Source organism: Lissotriton vulgaris, unplaced genomic scaffold (assembly GCF_964263255.1).
Source record: "Lissotriton vulgaris unplaced genomic scaffold, aLisVul1.2 SCAFFOLD_1047, whole genome shotgun sequence".
In the NCBI taxonomy this organism is placed as follows: domain Eukaryota; kingdom Metazoa; phylum Chordata; class Amphibia; order Caudata; family Salamandridae; genus Lissotriton; species Lissotriton vulgaris.
The window spans coordinates 697,532-720,733 of NW_028255054.1; the positions used below are offsets into that span (position 1 = coordinate 697,532).

At 43.1% G+C, this 23,202-nt stretch overlaps 1 protein-coding gene across 1 annotated transcript in view; it reads left to right on the forward strand.

Annotated features, from left to right (window-relative positions):
* The window catches only part of PEX13 (peroxisomal biogenesis factor 13), a 145,268-nt gene extending 122,739 nt beyond the window's left edge, over positions 1 to 22,529 (forward strand). Inside the window, exons 3-4 of the mRNA XM_086951844.1 lie at positions 1,883 to 2,008; positions 17,689 to 22,529. Of these exons, the coding sequence (XP_086807970.1) occupies positions 1,883 to 2,008; positions 17,689 to 17,987 (425 nt within the window). The 3' untranslated portion in view covers positions 17,988 to 22,529. The remainder of the gene's footprint in view (positions 1 to 1,882; positions 2,009 to 17,688) is intronic.
* The last annotated feature ends 673 nt before the right edge of the window (positions 22,530 to 23,202 follow it).

Sequence of the window (23,202 nt, forward strand, 5' to 3'; positions counted from 1 at the left end):
AGGAATGGAACCTTACCTATATTTGATACATATTGCACAGGACAGGTTTTTAATGAACCATTTTAGGCTCAATCTTTACCATATTTATTGGGATCACCACACACAGGGTATTCACTTACAATTGAGCAGAAGGGAACCTGCGGCTGCGACAATAGGTCTCCACAGGATTCCCTTCATTTTGTATTATGTTCATTTTACTCCGAACCTAGGCGCAGATTCTTGGTAGACATCCTAAAAAAATCTAATATAAAATGTGCTCAAGAGGCCGTGATCTTTTTACAACATGCGACTGATCCCCTTATACTGTGCTGCATCATCAATTTTATTAAAGTAGCGCTTCGATTGAGGGCAACTAGAGGGGGGGGGGACTGTGAGACTTCTGTGATTGTTTTTAAAGGTTTCTAATGTCTTTTTAACGTACTGTGACTTTGTTGTACTTACATTGGGATTCATGTTAATTTAATTGCCTTTTGAATGAAAGGAGTGTATACTGTATGTCTGTACTTTTATGGTGATTTTTAATCATTGAATAAAGAATCCTGACTGACTGACTGGAGATGGCTAAAGTGGGAATACTTTTTCCTACAAATAATCGATACACTCGAGGATTAGTAAGTAAAGCAAAAAAATGAAAGATCCCACTCCACACTGAAAAAAGTAAACCCTTTCTTCAGCTAGATGTGTTTCGCTGTATATTGCAGGTTCCGGTGTCACCCTGGATTGATTGTTACAATGCCATCTTAAGAAGAAAAGTTAACTCTAATCAAAGCTGTACTTCACTTAGCTTCCAGACTAACCACATTATTCCCTGTTTCTTTAGGCCCTGGTTGGTTGGATGCTAGAATATTTCTGTATCAGATGCCCTGCCTCCCAATTGTTATTGTCATGTCCTGAATATTGGTGCCCTTTGTAAGCACTAACAAATTATCTGGTTCAGTTTTTGATAGCTTGGTGAGGATGGTTCAAGCACCCAAGTTCTTGTGTCATTTGAGACCCCTAACACCATTATTTAGAATGCTGTGGAAGTGCTTTAGCCCTCAAAAACCTATGACATATTACCGCAAACGGTTGATTTAATGTGGGGTGTGCTCTTTTAAAAAGGAATTTTAAAAGCCACTCAAAGATCCTTCCTTTAGTACTGCAATAGTCGAAGAATAAGAGGTTAGGTTTTATACATGTGGTTATTGTAAAAAAACATGAATCCATAGTGTGGACTTCTATAGCTATTGCTTGTGAGCTTGCACATTCTGTGACATTTTAGAAATGAATAGCAGAGGCGGAGGTTATCTCAAAACCTAGATGTCCTAATATCACCAAAGGCCTGGGTTACTTATTAATCTAAACTTTCTCCTCTGAATCTGCAAACCACCCTCGACTCCCCCTCCCCCACACAACATGATGCTGCTCTAGATGCGATCTACCCTCCAGATCCTTTAGGCAAAATGTTACTCTTCCCATCTTATAGGATAACGTTTTAAAAGCTTTAGACTCTAGCAATACCCATACCAAAAAAACATTTAAAAAAAATACACCAGGCCATGATGTCATCCCGTTGGCTCTTTCAAATGTAATGAAGATTTATGCCCACCTTTAATCACATGAGTTTTAGACCTAGTATCTATCTCTCAGTCCGCCCATCTTTCTGGTCTATAAATATTCATATTTTGAAAAGGGGGGGAGGCAGGGATCGCATGAACCGTTGCCTGCCTATTTTCCTTATTGACCCTGGGATTTCAAATCCTTAAGCAGAACATTGATTTGGGAAGTAAATCTAAGAGGAAGCGAGGAAATATGTTTGAAACATAATATTTAGTAGGAGACTCTTTTGTGTTGTTTTCATGTTGGAATGTGTAATTATTAAATCTTCTTCCTTTCATTTAAGTTACCACTAACTGGGCGAATGGAGAGGACGACCATGTAGTTGGAAAAGCTGAATATGATTTTACTGCTTCTTCCGAAGAAGAGTTATCATTCTATGCTGGAGACATGCTTAATTTAGCTCCCAAAGGTACGTTGATCAGCATGTTTTGCTTGCTTCAGAAGGTTTCATGGAAGCTGTTGCGAGCAGTTTAGTAACAAAGAAAATTACTTTCATGTAACCCTATTTTTATTCTCTCTTTATTGCAATGTGAAAAATACACTATGTACTGGCAATCTAGTATCGAAGTGGTGTGGCTCACTGGTTAGAGGCGGCAGACCCGTAAGCAGAGAACGGCCCGGGACCAGGGTTCAATTCCCGACGCGGCAGGGTCGTGGACCAGGGTCAAAACAGACTTGATAATTCTCGCCTCGGTGCCTACTCTAACCAGGGAACACACTCGGCAACTCTGGACATTAAGCTTGCCTCATCTCTACAACGGCCCCCCACAGACGCCGGGGATGCCTGGTTTCACCTTGGAGATACCCAGAAAGGGACCATCTCACAGGGAAAACCAGGACGGGTTCCCCAGCGGTCTTGAGCGCCAGGATACTCCATGGAGTCGCAGTGCGCTTTACAAGTACACCCACATTTACATTTACCCACATTTATGAATTGTGCTTCCTTTTTGTTCTTATGTATAACCCCAGTGATATGCACTTGCTCCATGTTGTTTCTAGCAGTTTAAAATTGTAAAATACTTGGTGACCTAGCTAACGGGGCCCATAATCACATTCACATTATAAATATCAGCAGCATGATTGAGTTCCTTTCGAAAAAGTTCCAGAACATCGATATGAGCTTTAGAACCCTATGTGTCTTGTGGTTGAACAGGATTATTATGTGGTGCTATTTGGTGAATTAATTACTCCAGAACTTTCCTTTGTGATTTAAAAAAATCTTCTTTATAGCAAAACTTTGTCACATAAAGGGCACACAGAGCACATTTACTTTGGTTCTGTTTGACGATTACCTTTCAGAAGCTTTCCCATATGTCTGTAGGTTTTTGCCTACATCCTGCACCTTGACAGCTACGTCATCTTGCAGAACCTCTTTCCTCTCTGTCCTCCTATTCCTCTTTAGCAGCTGAACTGTGTAGTCAGCGGCAGAACAGTATTTGCGGAACTGTACACAGACTTTAATCCGTATCCATGTGTTAACGCGTTTCTCATAATACTTTAGACAAAGAGCTACATGGCCCTCAAACACGGTGGACATCACCAGTGTATGTTACCTTTTGGCAGATATGAGATTAGTGGTTGACAGTCCTGTAGGAATTTAGTGTCACTTTGCTGCAATGGGCCTTCATTTATTTTCCATAGCCAATGCAATGTAGCCTTAGATATTAAATAACACACCTCCATCTCTGAGACTTGATGCACCTCTGATGTAGCGCTATCACCACTTTAGATGTTTGGATTAGCTACATTATTACATTTCAGTTGTCCCTCCTATGGCCTTAATATAATCTGACCCGAGTCCCAGGTTTAAATATGGTGTGTTAGCCTATTATATTTGTATAGCTTCTAGTGCGTCTGTTTATTGTGTGTTTTCAGACAGGTCTACCAAGTGCCTAGCAGGTTTTCTAACATCTCCAAGACATTCACATAAGTCATATTTGACACTTTGGTGCTATGTACCAGCCCGTCATTATTTTAAAACCTATTTCTCTGCTCTGATCAGTGCCTTTAATGTATACATCTGCCTTTTGTTCAACCCTGTCATGTCCAATTTATTTTTTCATAGCCCATGTTTGGTTTGTGGAATGGTTGTATAGTATATTCTGCTGTGATCAGCCCCCTCAGTACTGATGGAGAATGTGCCAAAACCCGGGATCTATGAAAGGTGAAGGGAACGTCTGCGGAGAAACATTTTTGACATTAGGGTGCATCACTAACTGACCAATCAAATGGTGTCTCTTTTTCAGTTTTCCCTATGAAAGTATGTTTTTGTGTGCAGACTTTGACAGATTTCACCTACCCCATTTAAATAAGTTGGCTATTATCCTGCAGTCAGCTTTTCTCAACACTCTGTTTAAGTCCTTTGTAGTTTGTTGAAATGCAGGGTTAAAGTGAATGGATGTCTGTGGGGCAGGCAAGTATGACCTTTTAGTTTCAATAGTCACTCGCGAGCCTGGTGCTGGATATGTTGTTGTATTATTGGTTATTGTATTTATATAGTTCAAACCTGGGTAGTATAGTGCCAAAACCTCCCTCATGTATCACTGTAAGAAAGAAGGAAATCGGTTCTGATAAAGAAACAAATAATGTTGTCCAATAATATTGATGTTTTACTATCTGAAGCAGACACCATGCTGTTTGGAAAGAGCAAACGTACTTCAAATTTTGACACTTGACACTTTTTGATAAACTTTTAATTCATCGGACGCAGATGGATGAGTGACTCTAACGTACTTATTGAAGCCCTGAAGAAGTCCTTGTAGGACGAAATGCGTTGGCTACTGTTCGCTGATGTGGTTTTTAGAAGAGAAAGACGAATGAAGATTTATTGAAAGAAGAAAGTCTCTTTATATGCATTTGGTGTGACTCAGTGTCAAATGTTATGAATATTGTTGTCTTGTCTGACATTGAAACTTATGCATGAAATAGTTGTATTTCAACACATCACCAATAATTTTTGGGTGCTCAACCACCACTCTGCTAGTCTGTTCTGGAATGTTCTTTACATTTAGGAGTATAGAAGGGTTGTACTCCTGGTTCGTTGCACCACCGAGAATAATTGTATATTCGAGGCATATGAGCTGCAGATTGCAAACTGTGCATAGATCGCCACCTAGTGTTTGGCCCGGATGTTTGCAGTTTGTTTTTGTCCTGAAAAGTTCTTTGGAAGTCACGAGATAGGTGACTCCTCCTTTGGACCATATTGCGCATGTGCATCGGCTCCAACCCTAGATTTGTTTTTTTTCGCCATCGGGCTTGGATGTGTTTCCTGGGCTCCGGTTTGGAACCGAATTTCCTTCGGCGCGCAATCCTCACCCAGTTCAACGGTATTGTTTCGATCGCACTCCACATCAATGCGATTCTTCACCACTTCGAAGTCTTCGATTCCGGTCATCAACGAAGGCCTTCGGGCCTACCTGGGCCTTACTTCCTAGCTCATGGAAAGGACGCCATTCAAAAAGTGTCCTCAATGTGTGTCGAAGTTTCCACACACCGACCTACATGAAGTATGCAACCTTTGCCTCTCACCGGAGCGCGAGGCCAAAGACTGTTCCGCCTGTGCCTCTTTCCACTCCAAGAAGACGATCCGGGAACGACGAGCTCGAAGAACTATGGCTCGCTCGTCCGCTTCCATCTCCGACGACATCTTTGAAGAGGGCGTCGACGTGCCAGAACACCAGCATGCCGAAGAGAGTACCAGCTCCTCAGACGCCGAAGACTCCGATGTCGAGGAAGTCACTCCAGCTCAACGGGTCGTAAGTAAGATCGTCGACCCCAACCCTTCCTCGACACCCTCCAAAAAGGCTTCGGGCACACCCTCACCTTCGGGCCCGGGTGCGCACCGAGAGCCTGCTTCCCACGCCCCGCCTTCAGGCCGGGCAAAGAAGCCTACTAAGCCTTCAGTCAGCTCGGGCTCTAGCCAGCCTATCCCCGTTGCCGATCCTATACCGACACAGAAGAAAAAGCCATCTTCCGCAACCATGCCGACCGTTGCTCCGACACCTAAGCACACGGCGCCAAAGACTGGCACCGGATCATCAATGCCAAAACCGCACTCTGAGCCGACTAAAAAAAACGCCTAAACCTCAAGAACACGTTTCGAAACCGAAAACAATACTCTGAACCGAAGAAACCGGTTCCGGTAAAGGACATTTCAAAAGGGCACACTTCTAAACCAAAAAATCCAAAACCAGCTACCGACTCGGTGCCACAAAAACCTACGAAGCCAAAATCCTCGACGCCGAAGGATTTTCCCTATTCAGAGGAACTTATTACACCTGATCCAAACCAAAAAACTCTTGTTAAGGATCCTAAGACTGGTCACTTGACTCTCAGCTCCAAGAAGCCCCAGCAACTCCTCCTCCTCCAAAGAAGAGACATTGCAACCTCTCCATTAAGGGACCCTTCTCCACCACCTCCCCATATTGTTCCTCCTCCTACATCTCCTCCACCTCACCATTCACCTACACCATCCCCTAATCCAGACGATGATGCAGACATAGACTCTGATGACACAGGTGGGGGTGCACATGAACCAGCAGGGACCAATAGTTCCCCTCAGTCACCTAATCCATGGGATGATGTCCCACAAAACTATATATACCCTTCTAGACCTTCCCCACCAGAGGACACTATAGGTTTTAACCTACTAGTCCAAAGAGCTGCCCAATATCATGGGGTGGACTTACACACTGACGCGGTGGAGGAAGATTTCCTACTAGACACTTTCGATAACACACAAAGGTCTTCTGCCATTTTGCCAATGCTTAAGGGTGTCATCAAGCACGCAACGGAAGTTTTTAAGGATCCTGTCAGGGCTAGGGTCCTTAATCCTCGCACTGAGAAAAAATATAAAGCTGCCCCCACAGACCCAGTCTATATTAAATGTCCAGCACCATTAGACTCTTTAGTAGTGTCTAATGCACGTAAACGTGCTAATTCTCAGACATCAGGTGAGGCCTCACCACCAGACAAAGAATCTAAGCTACTTGACGCCTCCGGCAAAAGAACAGCGTCACAAGCAGCTAATATCTGGCACATTGCCAATACCCAAGAGTTGCTGGCCAGATATGACAGAGCACATTATGATGAACTAGAGTCCATAATGCCACATCTACCAGACAAATACAAAAATAGGGCCAACTAACTTATACAGGAAGGTAAAAATATTACTAATACTTCCATTCGTTGTGCCCTAGATGCTGCAGATACAGCCTCCAGGGCCATCAACACCAGCAGCCTACTTCGCAGACATGCTTGGCTACGTATTTCAGGTTTTAAACTTGAAGTACAAAACTCCATCCTTAACCAGCCATTTGATGAGACACATTTATTTGGCCCAAATGTTGACGTGTCTTTAGAAAAAATGAAAAAAGACACTGATACAGCAGAATCTATGGGAGCCTTGCAGCAGCAAGCTCCCAGACGTTCTTTTCGTCGCTCATCATACAGAGGCAACACTAGAGGCTACTCCTCGGAAAGTCCCTCCACTTCTTTCAAGACCCCGAGCCAATCCATATTCTCTAAGGGCTACCAGAGAGGGAGTTACAGGGGTAACAACAACAAAGGCAGAGGCAAAACCCACAACTCCCGCTCTGCCGCTACCCCCTACCCAATGACTTTCCTCACCTTCCTGCCCAACATTCCACTCCCGTGGGGGAAGACTGCAACAATTACTTCCTGCCTGGATCAACATCACATCAGACAGGTGGGTGCGACAAATTATTCAGTCAGGTTACAGTCTAGATCTAACATCTACCCCCCAACATTCCAGCCAAACAGTGTCCAATGTCACAAAAACATCTGTCACTGTTAAAACAAGAAGTAGTATCTCTGCTACAAAAAAGTGCAATAGAACCAGTTCCTCTGCACCAACAAAACAAGGAGGTTTACTCTCTATATTTTCTAAATCCAAAAAAGGACGTCTCTCTAAGGCCTATTTAGACCTCAGACCGCTAAACATATACATACAATCAGACCATTTTCACATGGTGACACTCCAACAAGTCCTTCCGCTCTTGTCAAAAAACATCTTCCTTGCTACTTTAGATCTCAAGGACGCATACTTCCACATTCCCATTCACAAGGCTCACAGGAAGTATCTCAGATTTATGATAGACGGGCAACACTATCAATTCAAAGTAATCCCCTTCAGAGTCACAACAGCACCAAGAGTATTCACCAAGTGCTTAGTAGTAGTGCACGCATTTACGAAGACAACCCATCCAGGTCTGCCCGTACCTCGACGACTGGCTCTTGTAGCCAGCTCATACAACCGTTGCGTGGAACACACTCATGCCACGATACAGCTGCTCCACAAATTGGGGTTCACAATAAACCACGCCAAGTCCCATCTACAACCATTCAAGGTACAATAATACCTCGGTGCCACAATAAACACCTCAACAGCGCTAGCATATCCTACTCCAGCAAGGATAGCCAGCATGCAAACTCTTCTAACTAAGTTTCAGCTACAACACTCCCTTCCAGCACGAGTGTTCATGCAACTCATCGGGATGATGGCCTCGCGCATTTTCATAGTGCTCCATGCAAGACATCAAATGCGTCCGCTACAAGAATGCTTATCACGTCAATGGAACCAGGCTCAAGGTCAATTAACAGATATAGTGTTGGTAGACAGTCAGACTCATCGCTCTCTGCAGTGGTGGAACACCAAAAATCTTTCCAAGGGAAGACCGTTCCTAGAACCAGTTCCTCAGATAATCTGGACTGCGGACTGTGAGAAGTTGGCCTCGTATATGGTGTTCACTATTCTAGTGATCACCTTGCACCAGTCCAAACAACCCTTATGGTGATGGTTGTAAGTCAACCTTATAGACCAGCTATCCTAGTGGTAGCGTGGACAGAACAGTCTTAGGCTAAAAGACTCTAGAGGGCGTGCAAAGCCAGCTGTTTTACCATATGTAACACCTTGAATATCAAATGAAAGGACACCACATAGGATATATATAAAAGATATATGTATTTATTTCTAACACACTCCTCTGAACTTTTTATGAGGTCAGAGGCCAAAGCACATAACAAGACACTCAGTTATTATACGTTAAGTTGCACAATTTACGGTTAGGCCTTAGGGGCGAAGCAAACCATATACTAACAAAGTGGTATAAGTACCACGTCACGAGAAAAGGAAAGGCCTAGTGCTTGGAGAATCGCTGGGGCTACACTGTCTTAACAATAGTTCAGACGTAGGAGGCCCACAGGCGGCGCGTGCAATGTCTTTACACAGGCGGGATTCAATGCAAAGTCAATGGGAACTTAGAAGTTAGATTTAGAAGGATTTAGGACACTTCCGGTTTGGCTAAGAGGAAACAACTAGAGACTTAGACACTTGGATAGTCAATACCCTTGGGAGCACCGAAGTACTTGCTTTACCTCACCCACGGACGGCGGGTTCATAGGTGTGAAGCTGTGTCGAGTTTCGTCGTTGACGCCTATGGAGACCTGAGGAAAGATGCTGCAGGTGACCAGGAGGAAGATGTCCAAGGGTGGATCGAGGATGAAGAAGACCTGTAACAAAGGGGACAGAGTCTGGGTCACTAGCCAGTGACCGGGTGGAACCAGGAAGGAACCAGACGACGTTGAGGAGCAATCAGGTGCTATCTTAAAGCTTGTCTTGGCAGCCACGTGGACCAGGAGGCGTCGACGACGACCAGGTGCTGGAGATCTCGCAGATGGAGGGGTCGGCGTCTGGATTGAAGTCGACAAGCCTTGGCAAAGGCAACCCACGCAGGATACAACAAAGGCTTCTGGTGCAGACCAGTAAGGTCTGGGGTGCTTCACCTTTGCAGGGAAGCAAGGGCCAGTCTGGAGCAACCAGGCCAGCAATGTGGTTCAAAAGGATTGTCGTCACAGAGGCTACTAGCCAACGGGCCAGCAACCGACAACGCGTCGAGCATAACAAAAGCAGAAGGGCCCCACGCAGAACTCGTGGAGTGTGGGGGGCAGATCTCCGTCGCAGAAGGAGCTCGGGATCGGGGCTTCTCAATCCCCAGTGCACAGCTTCGAAGGTGCCTCAGGAGCTGCACAGGTAGCAAGTTGCAGGCTTTTCAAGATGTCCGGTCCCACGTGTCTCGTCGCCTCCATGGATCTCAGCTGTGCTGTAGTCGTGAAGAGAGGGTCAGAGAGGTCTGGAAGTCTGGGTCTTGTCAGGCTCTGTGCTCTGGTTCCGGCGGGAACGTCGACAAAGCAAGCCATTGATTTGCTGGATGGTGCCTGGTTGCCCAGGGTGGTCACTCCTTGGCCACAAGGGAGATTCTTCAGTCTTCAGCTTCAGCAGAATGTCGAAGGTCCAGAGTTTCGTTTAGTGTTTCAGTCAGGATCAAATCTAAAGTCTCAGGACTCAGCTCCTACCTTTATACAACTAAAAGGGGCTGGATTACTGACTAGGTCCCTCATGTGGGTGGGACCAGGAAGGGGGGTGGTTACACCCCCTCTCCTTTGTCCAGTTTCGCGCCAGAACTGGAGCTGGAGGGCCCCAGAAAACTGTTTGAACTGGGGTATGCATGGAGCACCTAGTAAGCCCCCGGCAGTGTCTCATTCTATTCAGCTGTCTCTGTCGCAATACACAAAGTCCTGTCTGGGGTGGTGCTCGCACCTCCCCAGGCAGGAAACATATTGCCCAAACCTCCGTGACTGGAAGGACTACCAGCAGCAGGAGGTCAAACTTGTGTCGGTGGCAGCAGCGTCCATTTTGTGACGCTGAGGCTTGGGTTAACTTTACCCGGGATAGTCCGCAACAACACGTCTTCTCCCTCTGGAAGGGTGGAATGCTACCCCTGTCGCCAGAATTGGCGAGGGGGTAGTATTCCAAAGTGTATGACACCTTACACGACATGTTTCGATAAAGCCAAACCAAAGTTAGCATTAACCGCGAGGATTATAATGCACTTAAGAGTATATGGTAAGGCGATATCATAGAACAGCTATAAGAACATGGTTCCGAAAGCTGCAGACCGGCTCAGCTCTTGCTAGGGCACCATCTCACACATAACCAAGCACTCTGCCTTCAGGATTGTTAAGACCTGCCATAGGAGTGACTTATAGGTTACTGTGTATCTATATATAGGTAGGTATAGGGATACTATACCTAAGCAAGGGGTGATTACACGACCTTGCCCCAGCTGAGTGATCAGCCAGTTGTGTCAATTTAGGTGGCCAGCCAGGGGTGGCATAATATATGCTGCAGCCCCTGGTAAGCCTTGGGTGCACCTATGCCCTGGGTACCTATGGTACACTATACAGGGATTCACAAGGGTGACCCAATATCCAATTTGGTATGTACCTACAGTACATGGAAGTCATTTTACAGAGATAGCAGATAGCCTGGGGTCCTGAATAGCAGGATACCAGGCCAACTAAGTCAAAAACCAGCTACACACTAGGCAAAAAGTTGGGGGTAACCATAGTCAGATATCCACCTTCCTAAACGGTTGCATCGCTCTCCGGCTGGGGAGCCCACCTGCTGCAACACACCATGGCAGGTGGACACCGCAAGTATCAAACAAGGCTGTGTTGGTCCGCACAGACAACATGACAGCCATGTATTACATACAGAAACAGGGAGGCACACACTCCCTGCAACTCTCTCAACTAGCACAAGACATATGGCGGTCGGCCATTCCTCAAAACATATTCCTTCTAGCCCAGCATGTTCCAGGGGTACAGAATCCCATAGCGGATCTGTTAAGTCGTCAAATACAACAGACCTACGAGTGGGAACTTCATATACAAGTTCTTCAGCCATTCTTTCAGATGTGGGGACAACCTCACATAGACCTATTTGCCACCCACGAAAACGTCAAATGCCCATGCTTCGCAGTCGGATATCCACACCCACTGTCCAAAGGCAATGCGATATGGATGAACTGGTCAAACAGATTTGCGTACGCTTTTCCACCTCTACCACTCATGCCACTAGTAGTACGCAAACTTCAGCAGCATTCTCTCACCCTCATCCTAGTTGCTCCAACGTGGGCCAGACAACCGTGGTACACCACACTGCTACAACTGTCGGTAGTACCACACCAAAAATTGCACCCGTGTCCACACCTCTTAACACAGAACCGTGGAGAGATCAGACACCCGGACCCAGGTCCGCTCAACCTTGCGATCTGGCTCCTGAAATCTTAGAATTTGGATATATGAACCTTTCTCCAGACTGCATGAATGTTATTAAAGAAGCTAGACGTCCAACCACTAGGGCATGTTATGCAGCCAAGTGGAAACGACGTGTAATATGTTACAACAACAATATTGATCCTCTAGATGAGTCTATTCAACACATAATAGGATACTTACTGCATCTCCAAAGATGTAACTTAGCCTATACCTATATTAGACTACATCTCGCTGCAATAGCAGCATATCTGCAGAACAGACAACATCTATCTCTATTCAGAGTGCCTGCCATTAAAGCCTTTATAGAAGGCCTTAAAAGAATAATTCCCCCCAGGGTACCACCTTCACCTGCGTGGAATTTAAATGTTGTTCTCACACGGTTAATGGGACCTCCCTTTGAACCCTTACACAAATGTGAACTACAATTTTTAACGTGGAAGGCTGCGTTCCTAGTAGCTATTACTTCTCTGCGGGGAGTTAGTCTCTGCGGGGAGTTAGTGAACTACAAGCACTAACCATTCAAGAACCCTTCTTGCAGATGCATCACAATAAGGTAGTTCTGCGTACTAATCCAAAATTCTTGCCCAAAGTCATTTCTCCCTTCCATCTCAATCAATCTGTGGAACTGCCCATTTTCTTCTCGTAGCCACAGACAGTAGCAGAAAGAGCTCTTCATACCCTAGATGTCAAAAGAGCATTACAATTCCAATTCCAAAAATTCTTTATTTCGGCCACATAGGCCATAAAAGATGCAATAAAATACAGTACATATATTACACAGTATTTACATATAAAAAATCTACTGGATCTGCATGGGGTAGGGAATACATGGTACCAGTTCAGGGGGACATTTTCTTCCTTATTATCCATGCTGCCATTAGGAATTTTGAAACAGCAAAGACAATATGGCCCAGGGTGTTAGTTTTCATAACCCTGTATGCCTGTAAGTACTCCCTAAAACCCAGGTTTCGGCACAGCGGTGCTATCCAACGCTTCCTGGGACTCTGGTAGGCGTGGCACACAAACATTATGTGTAAATCATCTTCATCCTGAGTTTTACAACAAGGGCATAGTTTGTCACCCCCTGTGGACCATTTATGGGTAAATACTTTGGTGGGGAGTGTACCAAACCTCCATTGCAGAAACAGTTTCCTCGCCAAAAGAGGAAAGATAAAATCCATAAAAGGTTCGAAAAGATAAGAATTTTTGGATCCCATAAAACGTCCCGTCAAAGTGCCGCTGTTATGAGCATTATCCATGTCAGCCATATTTTTGTTTTTGTAGAGCTGGGTGAGAGTTTTGCGCGTAATCCTTTGGCAGCCCTGAGCTGGATCATCCCATAGGTCTGGCAAGTTGAAACTGTGCAATTCCGTCTTGATAAAAGCCAGCCAGGGAATGTTGTTGCTACCATTCAGCCTCAATACATGAACAAGGTCCTGTCTGTAATGGTACAGTTCCTCGGTAGTCCATATCCGGTGCCAAAACTTCACGGGTTTCGACAAGAGATCTTCAGCAATGGAGTGTAAACCCAAGTCTAGTCTTAGGGGGAGGAGTGGCGTACCTTGCGGGAGAGCAGGTAGGCGTCTCAAAAAACTATTTTCCACCGCTGCCAGTGCCTTCCCTGCTTTGTGCCCCCACAACTCGCTGCCATACATGGCTGCTGCCTTCGCTTGGGATCTATATGTTTCCAGGGCCGGGCTTACAGGCTTAAAGGTGGACTTGTTTGCCACCTTCAGGAGTGCGCCCGATAGCTGGGATAGTTTCAGCCTTGATCTCGCTATCTGGCAGTCCCAAGCTAAGTTTTCTTGTAGTGTTACCCCCAGATATATAAAGGTCGAGACCCTCTCTAGACTAACTTCCCCGAGTTTTGGATTGGGTCTGGTTTTGGTAGGGGGATTGAAGATCATGAACTTAGTTTTTTCTGTGTTCACCTCCAGCCCATGTTGACGACAGAAGAGGCCAAAACCATTCACAATCCTCTGGATTCCCATGGGGGATTTGGAAAGCAGGAGGGTATCGTCAGCAAACATAATTGCCGGGACCCTCCTGCCTGCCAAGAGCGGGGCATCATTGTCCTCAACAGTGTCAAGATGTTGAATGACACTGTTAATGAAAAGACAGAACAGGGTCGGCGCCAAGACACAGCCCTGTCTGACTCCTCGACGGACCGGAAATTTGCCCGAGAGCTTACCATCCCTCCCACACCTCACTTGTGCATAGTTGTTCTCGTGCAACCTGATGATAATACTGAGGAGGTGAGGGGGTACTCCTAGCTTCTGCAGAACCTCCCACTACAAGCACTAACCATTCAAGAACCCTTCTTGCAGATGCATCACAATAAGGTAGTTCTGCGTACTAATCCAAAATTCTTGCCCAAAGTCATTTCTCCCTTCCATCTCAATCAATCTGTGGAACTGCCCATTTTCTTCTCGTAGCCACAGACAGTAGCAGAAAGAGCTCTTCATACCCTAGATGTCAAAAGAGCGTTACTATACTACATAGAGAGGACACAACCCTTTCGTAAGACATAACAACTTCTTGTGTCTTTCTCACCACCACACAAAGGTAATCCCATTTCAAAATCTGGGATAGCTAGATGGATTGTCAAATGCATACAGATTTGTTACCACAAAGCTAAACGTACGTTATCTGTTCCTTCTAAAGCCCACTCTACAAAAAAGATAGGGGCTTTAAGGGCATTTTTAGGGAACATTCCCCTAGATGACATCTGCAAAGCAGCTACATGGTCTACACTGCACACATTCACAAAACACTATTGTGTAGATGTGCAAACCAAACAACAAGCTAATGTGGGCCAGGCTGTTCTCAAAACATTATTCCAAACTACTGCAACAGATGGGGGTGGTCGACTTTTTCAGCAATTTGTATTAGCTTTCTAATATCAAATAACGTTTGCCTTCGTAGAAATCAAGACTCATCCCCGTGAATAAACTAGGGAAGGGTGGTTGCTTATTATGCTGCTAATACCTTGTGCTGTTTGTCATTGATCCTTAGTAGGGCTATGTTTATGCCTTTAGCTAGTTTGTGTATGAACGCTATGCATTCTCCATTCCACCTTAGGTTTCTTACATGAGTTCACATGGTTGGTAAGTGGGGCAATCCATGCAGAGATAAAGGTTATATAAAATTCATGTGAAATGTCATGCTCCTTATTATTTTATTGCTTTCTGTAATTGCTCCGCATTAAATACCCTGTCAAGCCACTGATGTGGCTCTTCTAAAATCATCAGTAGAACAATTCCACTCAGATGTGTCTTGTTCTTAAAACCTTTAGTCCATCTAAGTTACTGATGCAATTTGTGTGTCTACCTTGAGATGTTCTTTATTCAATGGCTCGTCTTCCTTGCCTATTGACATCTTCATCATTCTCAAAAACTGTTGCCATGCCGGTCTTTATCTGTAGACCGGTTTTAAATTTAAATATCCTATTTCATAGTTTCAATTTCTACCTTATTTTACTGGTTTGAAGTCCCCTTTTTGGTTAAAGCATTGTTGCCTCTTGTTTCCCAAGCCAAAATCTTGCCTTGTTGGCTCACCTTTGGGTAGCCTGATTTTTTTTATTTTTTTTCCTTGAACTACTGCCACATGTTTGCTAGTGTGGCTTTGTCCCCGTTCCCCTTTTCCCTTTGTGCTTCAGCCTTAAAGAAAACTATTATATCTACCATAGTTCGAGATGGGAAGTCTACAGGTATTCTTGAATTCTGTAGTTCCCCAAAGCATTGTCTGTCCTTCAGTCTTATTTTTGGATGTCCTCCTACCTGCCAATTATTTTTTTAACAGTGACAATCACCAATTCTTGGGAGGACTCCTGGTAAACTGGTGTGGAGATCTTTCCTTGACCTTTTTTACTTTCCCTATCTTTTATATAGCTCTTTCTGGTTGGGTCCCTCATTGCATCAGCCACTTCTATCCCGATGAGTGGAGGTCATATTTTGCAGGGAGGCACATGCCTTTTGTTTAAAATTCTCCAGGGTATATAGGTTCATTATAAAGACTTCTCATAAGTTTTTCATGTCCCCTTGATTATTGTTTTTCTCAGAGCGCGTGTGGGTTTTCAGTCTTTTGTCCCACGTAGAGTGTTTGTGGGCTTTTGGTTTTTTGTCCCACGTGTTTATGAATATAATATACTACTCAAGAAGGTGTGTTTCTCCTGCCTCCCAGTCTGCCAACTTATCTCCGGATGCTGCCTCAATTTCACATCTGTATCACAGTCCGCTCCCACTTTTAGCTTGCAGTCTCCATCCCAGGCTTGTTGTGACATCTAGTCTCTCTCCAAGGGACATCTCAGTGAGTAATAGCAAATCAAATTCAAAGGGATGTATGTCTCTTTCTACGTGAATTTAGTTGGGTCGATTGAGTTTTTAGCGGAGACTCTTCCGATGTGTCAGGTGAGTGTGTGGAGCTCTGAGCGGGCTTTCAGGCCACAATTCTCTTCACACTTACAAGCCTGCATTAATTCTTTATCTGGGGTTCTACTGTCTTTCGAGTGTGTTGGTCAGTTGCAGCCATGAGGGTGTCTATCTTGGCTGGGCCATGCATCCTGTGTGTGTCTGCGAGGTAGTGGTTGGTGTTGTAGCTTGCCTCACAGTTTTCACAGAATCCTTTGGAGGAGTTAAACAGCACATTCCCGGTTTCTATGGGCTTTGTTTAGATGAAAGAGGTGTTTTTACGGACCTCTAAATTATTGTGGCAAAGAATTCAAAGGTGCGCCTGTTCTATGGGCCCCTTTACGATGGCGGGCGGACTTCAGTCTGCCCGCCACCCTAGCGGTGCTGGGACCGGCTGCCAGGGGTGCAGGGTGGTGATCCGCCCGCCATCATAATCAACCCCTATGTTACTGTTCATGCTTTGCACATGACTATTTTGCCAAGTTTCATTGCTTTGCCTTTGTTTTTTTTATCATCAAACGGTGCTTTCTAAGGGCTTCAATACGGTATTTAATTTTTTTTTGTTATTAAATAAAAGTTGGTTGTTTGACTCAAGTTATCTGCTGGTTCGCATTCCTGTACTATAAGCTTGCTTTGTCAGCTGAGTCTCCTATATCACACTCACTGCAACCTTGCAGGATTTCTGTAGGATCATCGCTCTTGTCCCTCTAACTTAATAATTTCTTCTTACCTTTCCACAGTCTTGTAGTCCGTGTCTCAGGTTTTGACTTTCATTACTTCGAGGTCGACTTCCAGGTCTTTCCTGATCACTGAAGACAGTTTTATGACCACACAGCTCAGTTGTATCTTGCAGAGCTGGAAAGACAATGATTGGCTGAGTTTGAACAGTTCGAAATCCCAAGTACTGCCTCTTGGCCCCAAACACGTCTTCCCGCAAAGTTGTCTACTTACCTCTCTGAATCAGTCCAGTATCATTACCTAAGTTGTTTCATCAGGACACTGCAACTGTTTGCCTAAAGCTTGTATCATGGATTTGTAACCACAGAAGATGAAAGAATGTGGCCATAAGGCAAATGTGTCTATAACATTGCGTGAATCCAATGTGTCCTGTGTGGGTCAAGGTAATGTGATACACAACGTTACATTTCAAAAGAATGAGTCTCTAATTTGTACAACACTTTTGTGACTTGCTTGCAAGCTAGTATGCCTAGCCTAAGCACTTTGTAAAATTTAGCAATATCGAGCGTTCTGCTTTGCCTTATTTATCCTGCACATGCTGCTTATTAATCTTAGTGCATAGTGAATGATGGAAGAAATGGCCTAGTTAACTGGCCTTTGCCGTATTTGTAGTCCATATTTTTGTCTAAGCGTGTTGGGCCATCATGGGCACAGATGTTTTCCTTGGTTTTATATATTTTAATGGATAGGTGGCTTGCCTAGATTCCAAAATAACACTTTTTGAAAAAAGTTGGGACGGGTATGATTATCATTGTGTTCATTGTTTGGGTTGCCTAACAACAAACTGTTTGTTTATTATCAGAGCAACAACCCAAGATACGTGGCTGGCTGCTGGCAAGTCGAGATGGTCAAGCAACAGGACTGGTGCCCGCAAATTACATTAAAATCCTGGGGAAACGAAGAGGAACGAAAGTGACCGCGCTGGCAAGTATTGCAGAGCAGCAACCACCATTCACCGACAGGACACCAGCCTTGGGAGCTACTGCTCCTGTGACCCCCGAGGAGCAAGAGGCTGCCTTCGAATCTGTATTCGTGGATACAGGCAAGATACCATCCCCCCGGGACTTCCCTGCCACGAGAGGAGATCGAATAGACCTATGAGCAGCACTAGCAGACTGTAAAACATTAAAACATTTGCGTTGTCAGGGGAGTAGGCACGTTTTTTTCAAACCAGTTTGGTTTTATTTCAAACCAACAATATGGTAGATCGCCCTGAAATTAATGACGAAACTGCCGCCATTTTAGAACAGGGAGAGTGCTACGGTAAGGCTGTCGCAGATCTGAATTCTTTTGAGCTGAGCAACATTATAAAGCTTCTCCGGCATCAGCTGGGGCAGGTTTGAATCATTTCTTTAGTCCAATGTATTGGATATTTTTTATGATTGAAATTACTTTGTTGATGGCAACATGATTTTGCAAGCCCAGGGATGTAAGCAAACATCAATATTTGCCGAACTAAAACAGCCAGACATTTACATTTAACATGGAGGTAGCATCAACTGCTAGAAGCAGGATCAGCTTAATTTATTTCTGTACTAATAGGTTTGCATTTTTATTGATTTGCGTGCCCTTGCCTCCACAGATATTGGCTGCCTCTTTCTTTTAGTACAGCACTTGTTAACAGCTGACAATGTATAGAGACCTATATCTGACAAGTACCTGCAAAGAATGGTTAATCGAATTGTGTACAATCTTGATAATTTTCCTGTTTTCTCATCATGGAAAAAAAACCTGAGTATTTTGAAGTCTCCTTAAAATTTTGCACGGGCTTATCCTTGGTACTATTAGATTCATGGCGATGTTTGTCTCTTGTCTGCAAGTGATAATCATATGTCGAAACTGCGTTTTCATTGCCATTTTCTAGGAGATCTTTGACTACCAAAGCATGTAGCAATCTACCATATCTTTTATTTCTAGTGCCTCTGCAAAAGTGCATGTTCATAGTGTTTTCTTTTTTATTGCACTTCATAAAACACTTCCAGTCTGTCGGTTGTTTGTTTCAGAATGCCTATTTGTTTACCTACTGAATAGTTGGGAGCATGGCTGCAAATAGCAGTTTTCCCTATTGCACTTTTTTCTTCCAGATCTGGCTCTCGAATAGGTTGATTGGATGCTTCTCTATGTTTTCCATGTGGCACAATTTTACATTCTACAGGTAGCCCTGTCTTATTTCGAATCCTATTTCACTTTTAATACTTGGAACTAAATAAAGACGTTCTCTATGACCGTTTCCTTCAAATTTAAAAGTAAGGTGTTTTTATATATCATAGTATCCCAATAATTTTGGAATTCACCCCAATGCAGTTGTTCCTTTCAAGCCCCATGTCTGGTTCATTTGTACCTCGTGAGTTTGTTGGCATTAATAAGTCAGATCCCACCCTGCAAATCATCAGCATGTTAACCTGTCAAAAGTCTGGAATAAATCTCCCTTTGTAAGATGTAATATTTGGCCAAGAATGAACCTTATAGTTTTTTAGGAAGTGACTTCAGTGGATGGAAATGTGACCATGCATAAATCATCATGTGCATATTTCAAAGAGAATGTATACTTTCTGGAGCACTAGACTATTAGTTACAGTTGTAATAAACGACGAGGGTCAAATGTAATCATGCTAGGTGAACAGATGGATTAGATCCATATTTCAAACAGCCGTGTACTTTCAGCCGCAGGCTTCTCTGTATAGTTGACTCTCCCCATTTATGAAGAGTAGTTCTATTACAGTTTACAGACTTCAAGGAACACACCTTAAGAGTGTACTGCATTGCATTCATTGTTCTGCAATGTCCAGTCTCATTAGTGCAATTTGAGTTTCCCTCTTTCCAACAGTTATAATTCTGAAAACAGTTGCTGTAGGTAAAAGCCTACAAAGTGTTTAAACGCATCGGTTTCTTTTTCATTTTAAATCCTTCTTTATTCTTGTGTTGCTTAAGGGCGACTTTTGTGTTTCTTTATTCCCCACTGTAGTTTTCTTTTGTACACCTAGAACAATTTCCTTTTTACAGTGGACTGTTTTTTCTTCTCCAACGTGTGTCTTCTTATTGTATGTGTATATATCTGTTTCGTGATTTGTGGAGAACAGTAGAATGCTACACTTTACAAGCAGATCATGAAAAATGGGGGTGTGCATTGCTGAAATATATAGGCCATTGTAGAAGGAATACTTGCTACTGTATTTAAGAGGGTAGTATTCAATTTGGAATCTTGGATCTTATGGTTAAAGCAACTGGCCAAATGTTTAAAGCAACTGGCCAAATGTTTACTGCCATGACTTGATGCCCAATCTTGACAACCTGTTAAAACTTTCACCTGAATACTATGAAGAAATTGATGATTCTGCCAAAGATGACATGCAGGCTAGACTTGGGCCCTAAAGTGTTTCTGATTTGTGTAACCTCATCTCTTCTGAAATATGAGGGCTGTATTTTTTAGACTGGTTCCTCAAACATACACCCACACATTTCACATCCTCAGTCCTGATTCTCACAAAACGTTTTACAAACTGTGTGTACAAATATTGTGCAGTAGTGTAGCAAATAAAAAGGACTTCTATAATAAAAATATTTGTTAGCGAATTCTACTCTGTATCCGACTAGAGTAAACAATCAATATTTGAACAACCCCATTATAGACCATCTAATTCTAAAAATACTTATGCATTTCATGGATATCTCATGAGATCACTTGAGTAATTCCACATTTTCTCAAAAACGCAAGCCTATCCTCAACTCCTGCCACCTCCTTTATTGTGCTTGTCTTTTTGCGGATCCTATGCTAAAGAGCACTTTTGCTTTCTCTACCCTTTGTTTTTGGCTTTTTACTGTCATGTCATATACAAAGTGAATTTCCAGCTTCAAGTGCTGAATTCTTAAAATATCACCCTTTTCAATCTTTCTCAAAATAGGCCACTCCCAAGAACAGTCTCTCAATGCTGCACTTCTCTGTCATGGAATATGAACTTTTTGGAGAATCTGATCACATCATCTCATCAGATAGCTGCGTCAAGTTGTGCACCCCAAAAAGTCATCTCTGAATGGGCACTTTTCATGGAGCCAGGTCATTCAGTGGCAGCGGTGCTAGACCATTCTCTTCTGGGTTGTTTGCACACACTTGAGAGGTCTATCTGTTTTGGTCTACTCCAACAAGCGTCAGCTGTTTGTGTGAACTTTTTATGCAAGTGGTTCACCCCAGTACTATCTGACTTTCCAGGTTCTTTCTCTTCAAAACAAACCTTGTGCCTTCCTCTAACTGCTATCAAATGAAAACTGAAATAACCGTGTCCACAGATCACCTGTTCTGATTAAGTAGTAGTTATACTAAAAATACACCCAGGTAGAGATACCCAATGTTGAAGAAACTGCATTACAGGTAAGTATTGTTTTTCTTTTTATTTATGACCAATCAATTTAACAGATTTTTAAGACCTTTCAACAAAAACAGTAAGTCATGCCTTTTCTTGCTGGTTTTGTGTGCGGTACCTTCTGTTTTGCACCATAAAGGATAATTGGTGCATTACCATAGGTAAATGATTTGAAGTCACATGATGACCGCTGAGTTTGACACTTGCATGTGCAGCTAGCAGATAACTTGCTCCTTGTTTTCGAAAAAAAGCTGTTACATTGAAAATAAGTTGCAGTCTGTTCAATCGAGGTAACAGATTGGCTTAAGCTTGGCTTTGCTCAGTTTTTTTTCACTTTTTGAGAAAGGAAATGCCCTGAATTGTTTTTTAAAATCTACTTTACGTGCTATAATATTTGATAAAAGTGCCTGGACATAACTTGGATTTGGAATTCAGCATTTACTTGATTTCTATGGATTATTATGTGAAGCATCAGTCAACCTTTTTGCTCATAAACACAGGACATCTCATTGCAAAGGGTCACTGAGATTGCATTATCGATGTTATGTAGAGTGTTAATTGTGCTCATTATCACTCCCAGTGTGCTTTTAAGATCACTCTCTTATTAACAATTTGAAGAGATTAACTGCCTGATGCATGTTCAAAACTGTTCATGGGAGCACTATGGTAAACTGTTGTAATTATTTTAACAATGGAACTGTTGGTGATACCTATAACTTGCCCCATTTCTTTTTTTTTCTACATCAGTCTTCCTTATATGCACAGCAAAAACAGGAGAAACAATACTGCATGTGAATATGTAGCTACATTGCCTATTATTTATTCGCCCTCAGGAAAACTCACACGTGTTTACTGTAATGGAAAGGCGTTAAATGGGCAAACAGTGGTAGATTATGCCTACAAAGTTTGCACATCACTCATAATCTCCTTTGGTCTCTTTGTGGACTACGTCAACATATGTTGTGCAACCCTCTCCCCTCCTGATAAATGAGGAGTGTTTATTTAGCGTGTCTGCCAATTTGATTGTATCACTTACTGGCAATAATCCTTTTGTGTTTTTCAAAGCATACTGGCAACGGACAATATTGTCTTATTATTTGGAACTTTGTCAGTTGAGTAAATCCTTGTTCATGCAATTTAGCATATGATTGTCACAACATTAATGATGCCGAGATACTTTCCATGCCAGCTTGTATTGAATGAATAGGATAAAGGTGAGAAGATAATGGTATTTTACTGAAAATATAATTTGTAATACTGTAAAAATAAATGTATTATAATATTCTGCACGAGTCTGTTGCATTTTGTTGATCCGCCACCTTTGTTTGCAGAAATGTGGTATATTAAATACTAAAAACAAAGGTATTATAGCATTGTTTGCACAAAGGGGCATTCTTTGCATCGCAATTCTCCCAACTAAATGTGATCTCCCGCAATTTATACTTCCTTTTAATTCTTTCCCCTCTCTTTTGTATTGGTTTGTGTGTCTGTAAACTTCTGTTCCAACTCTCTTTTACTGATTTTCACAACAGAAGTATCCCTAAACATATGTTAAATCAAAACAAAAATACAATGGAAGTGACTCCAGAGCTTAGTATCCCTAGGCACTGTGGTATCCGATTACAAATTGCAGGTGGCGATTTAGTCATGTTTGAAACTGCTATTAAAAATGTATTTATAATGACCGGAAGGGCAAGAGACATGTAGTCCGTAATAGGAATGTATTGGTTTAGCCCAGGGGTCTCCAACCATTTTACGTAGTGAGAGCTACTTATGATCAGTGAAAATTATTGTGAGCTATTGAAGGCAGGCCAAGCCACGTTAGAAGACACCTCCAGACCAATTTCATAAAATCTAGGCCTAATATCCATAGAGCCTAAGAATATCGTTTGAACAAAATACTTTGACTAGAGGCACTATGACAGGGCTGCCATGTGGGTCAGAGAGAGCTTGGTCTT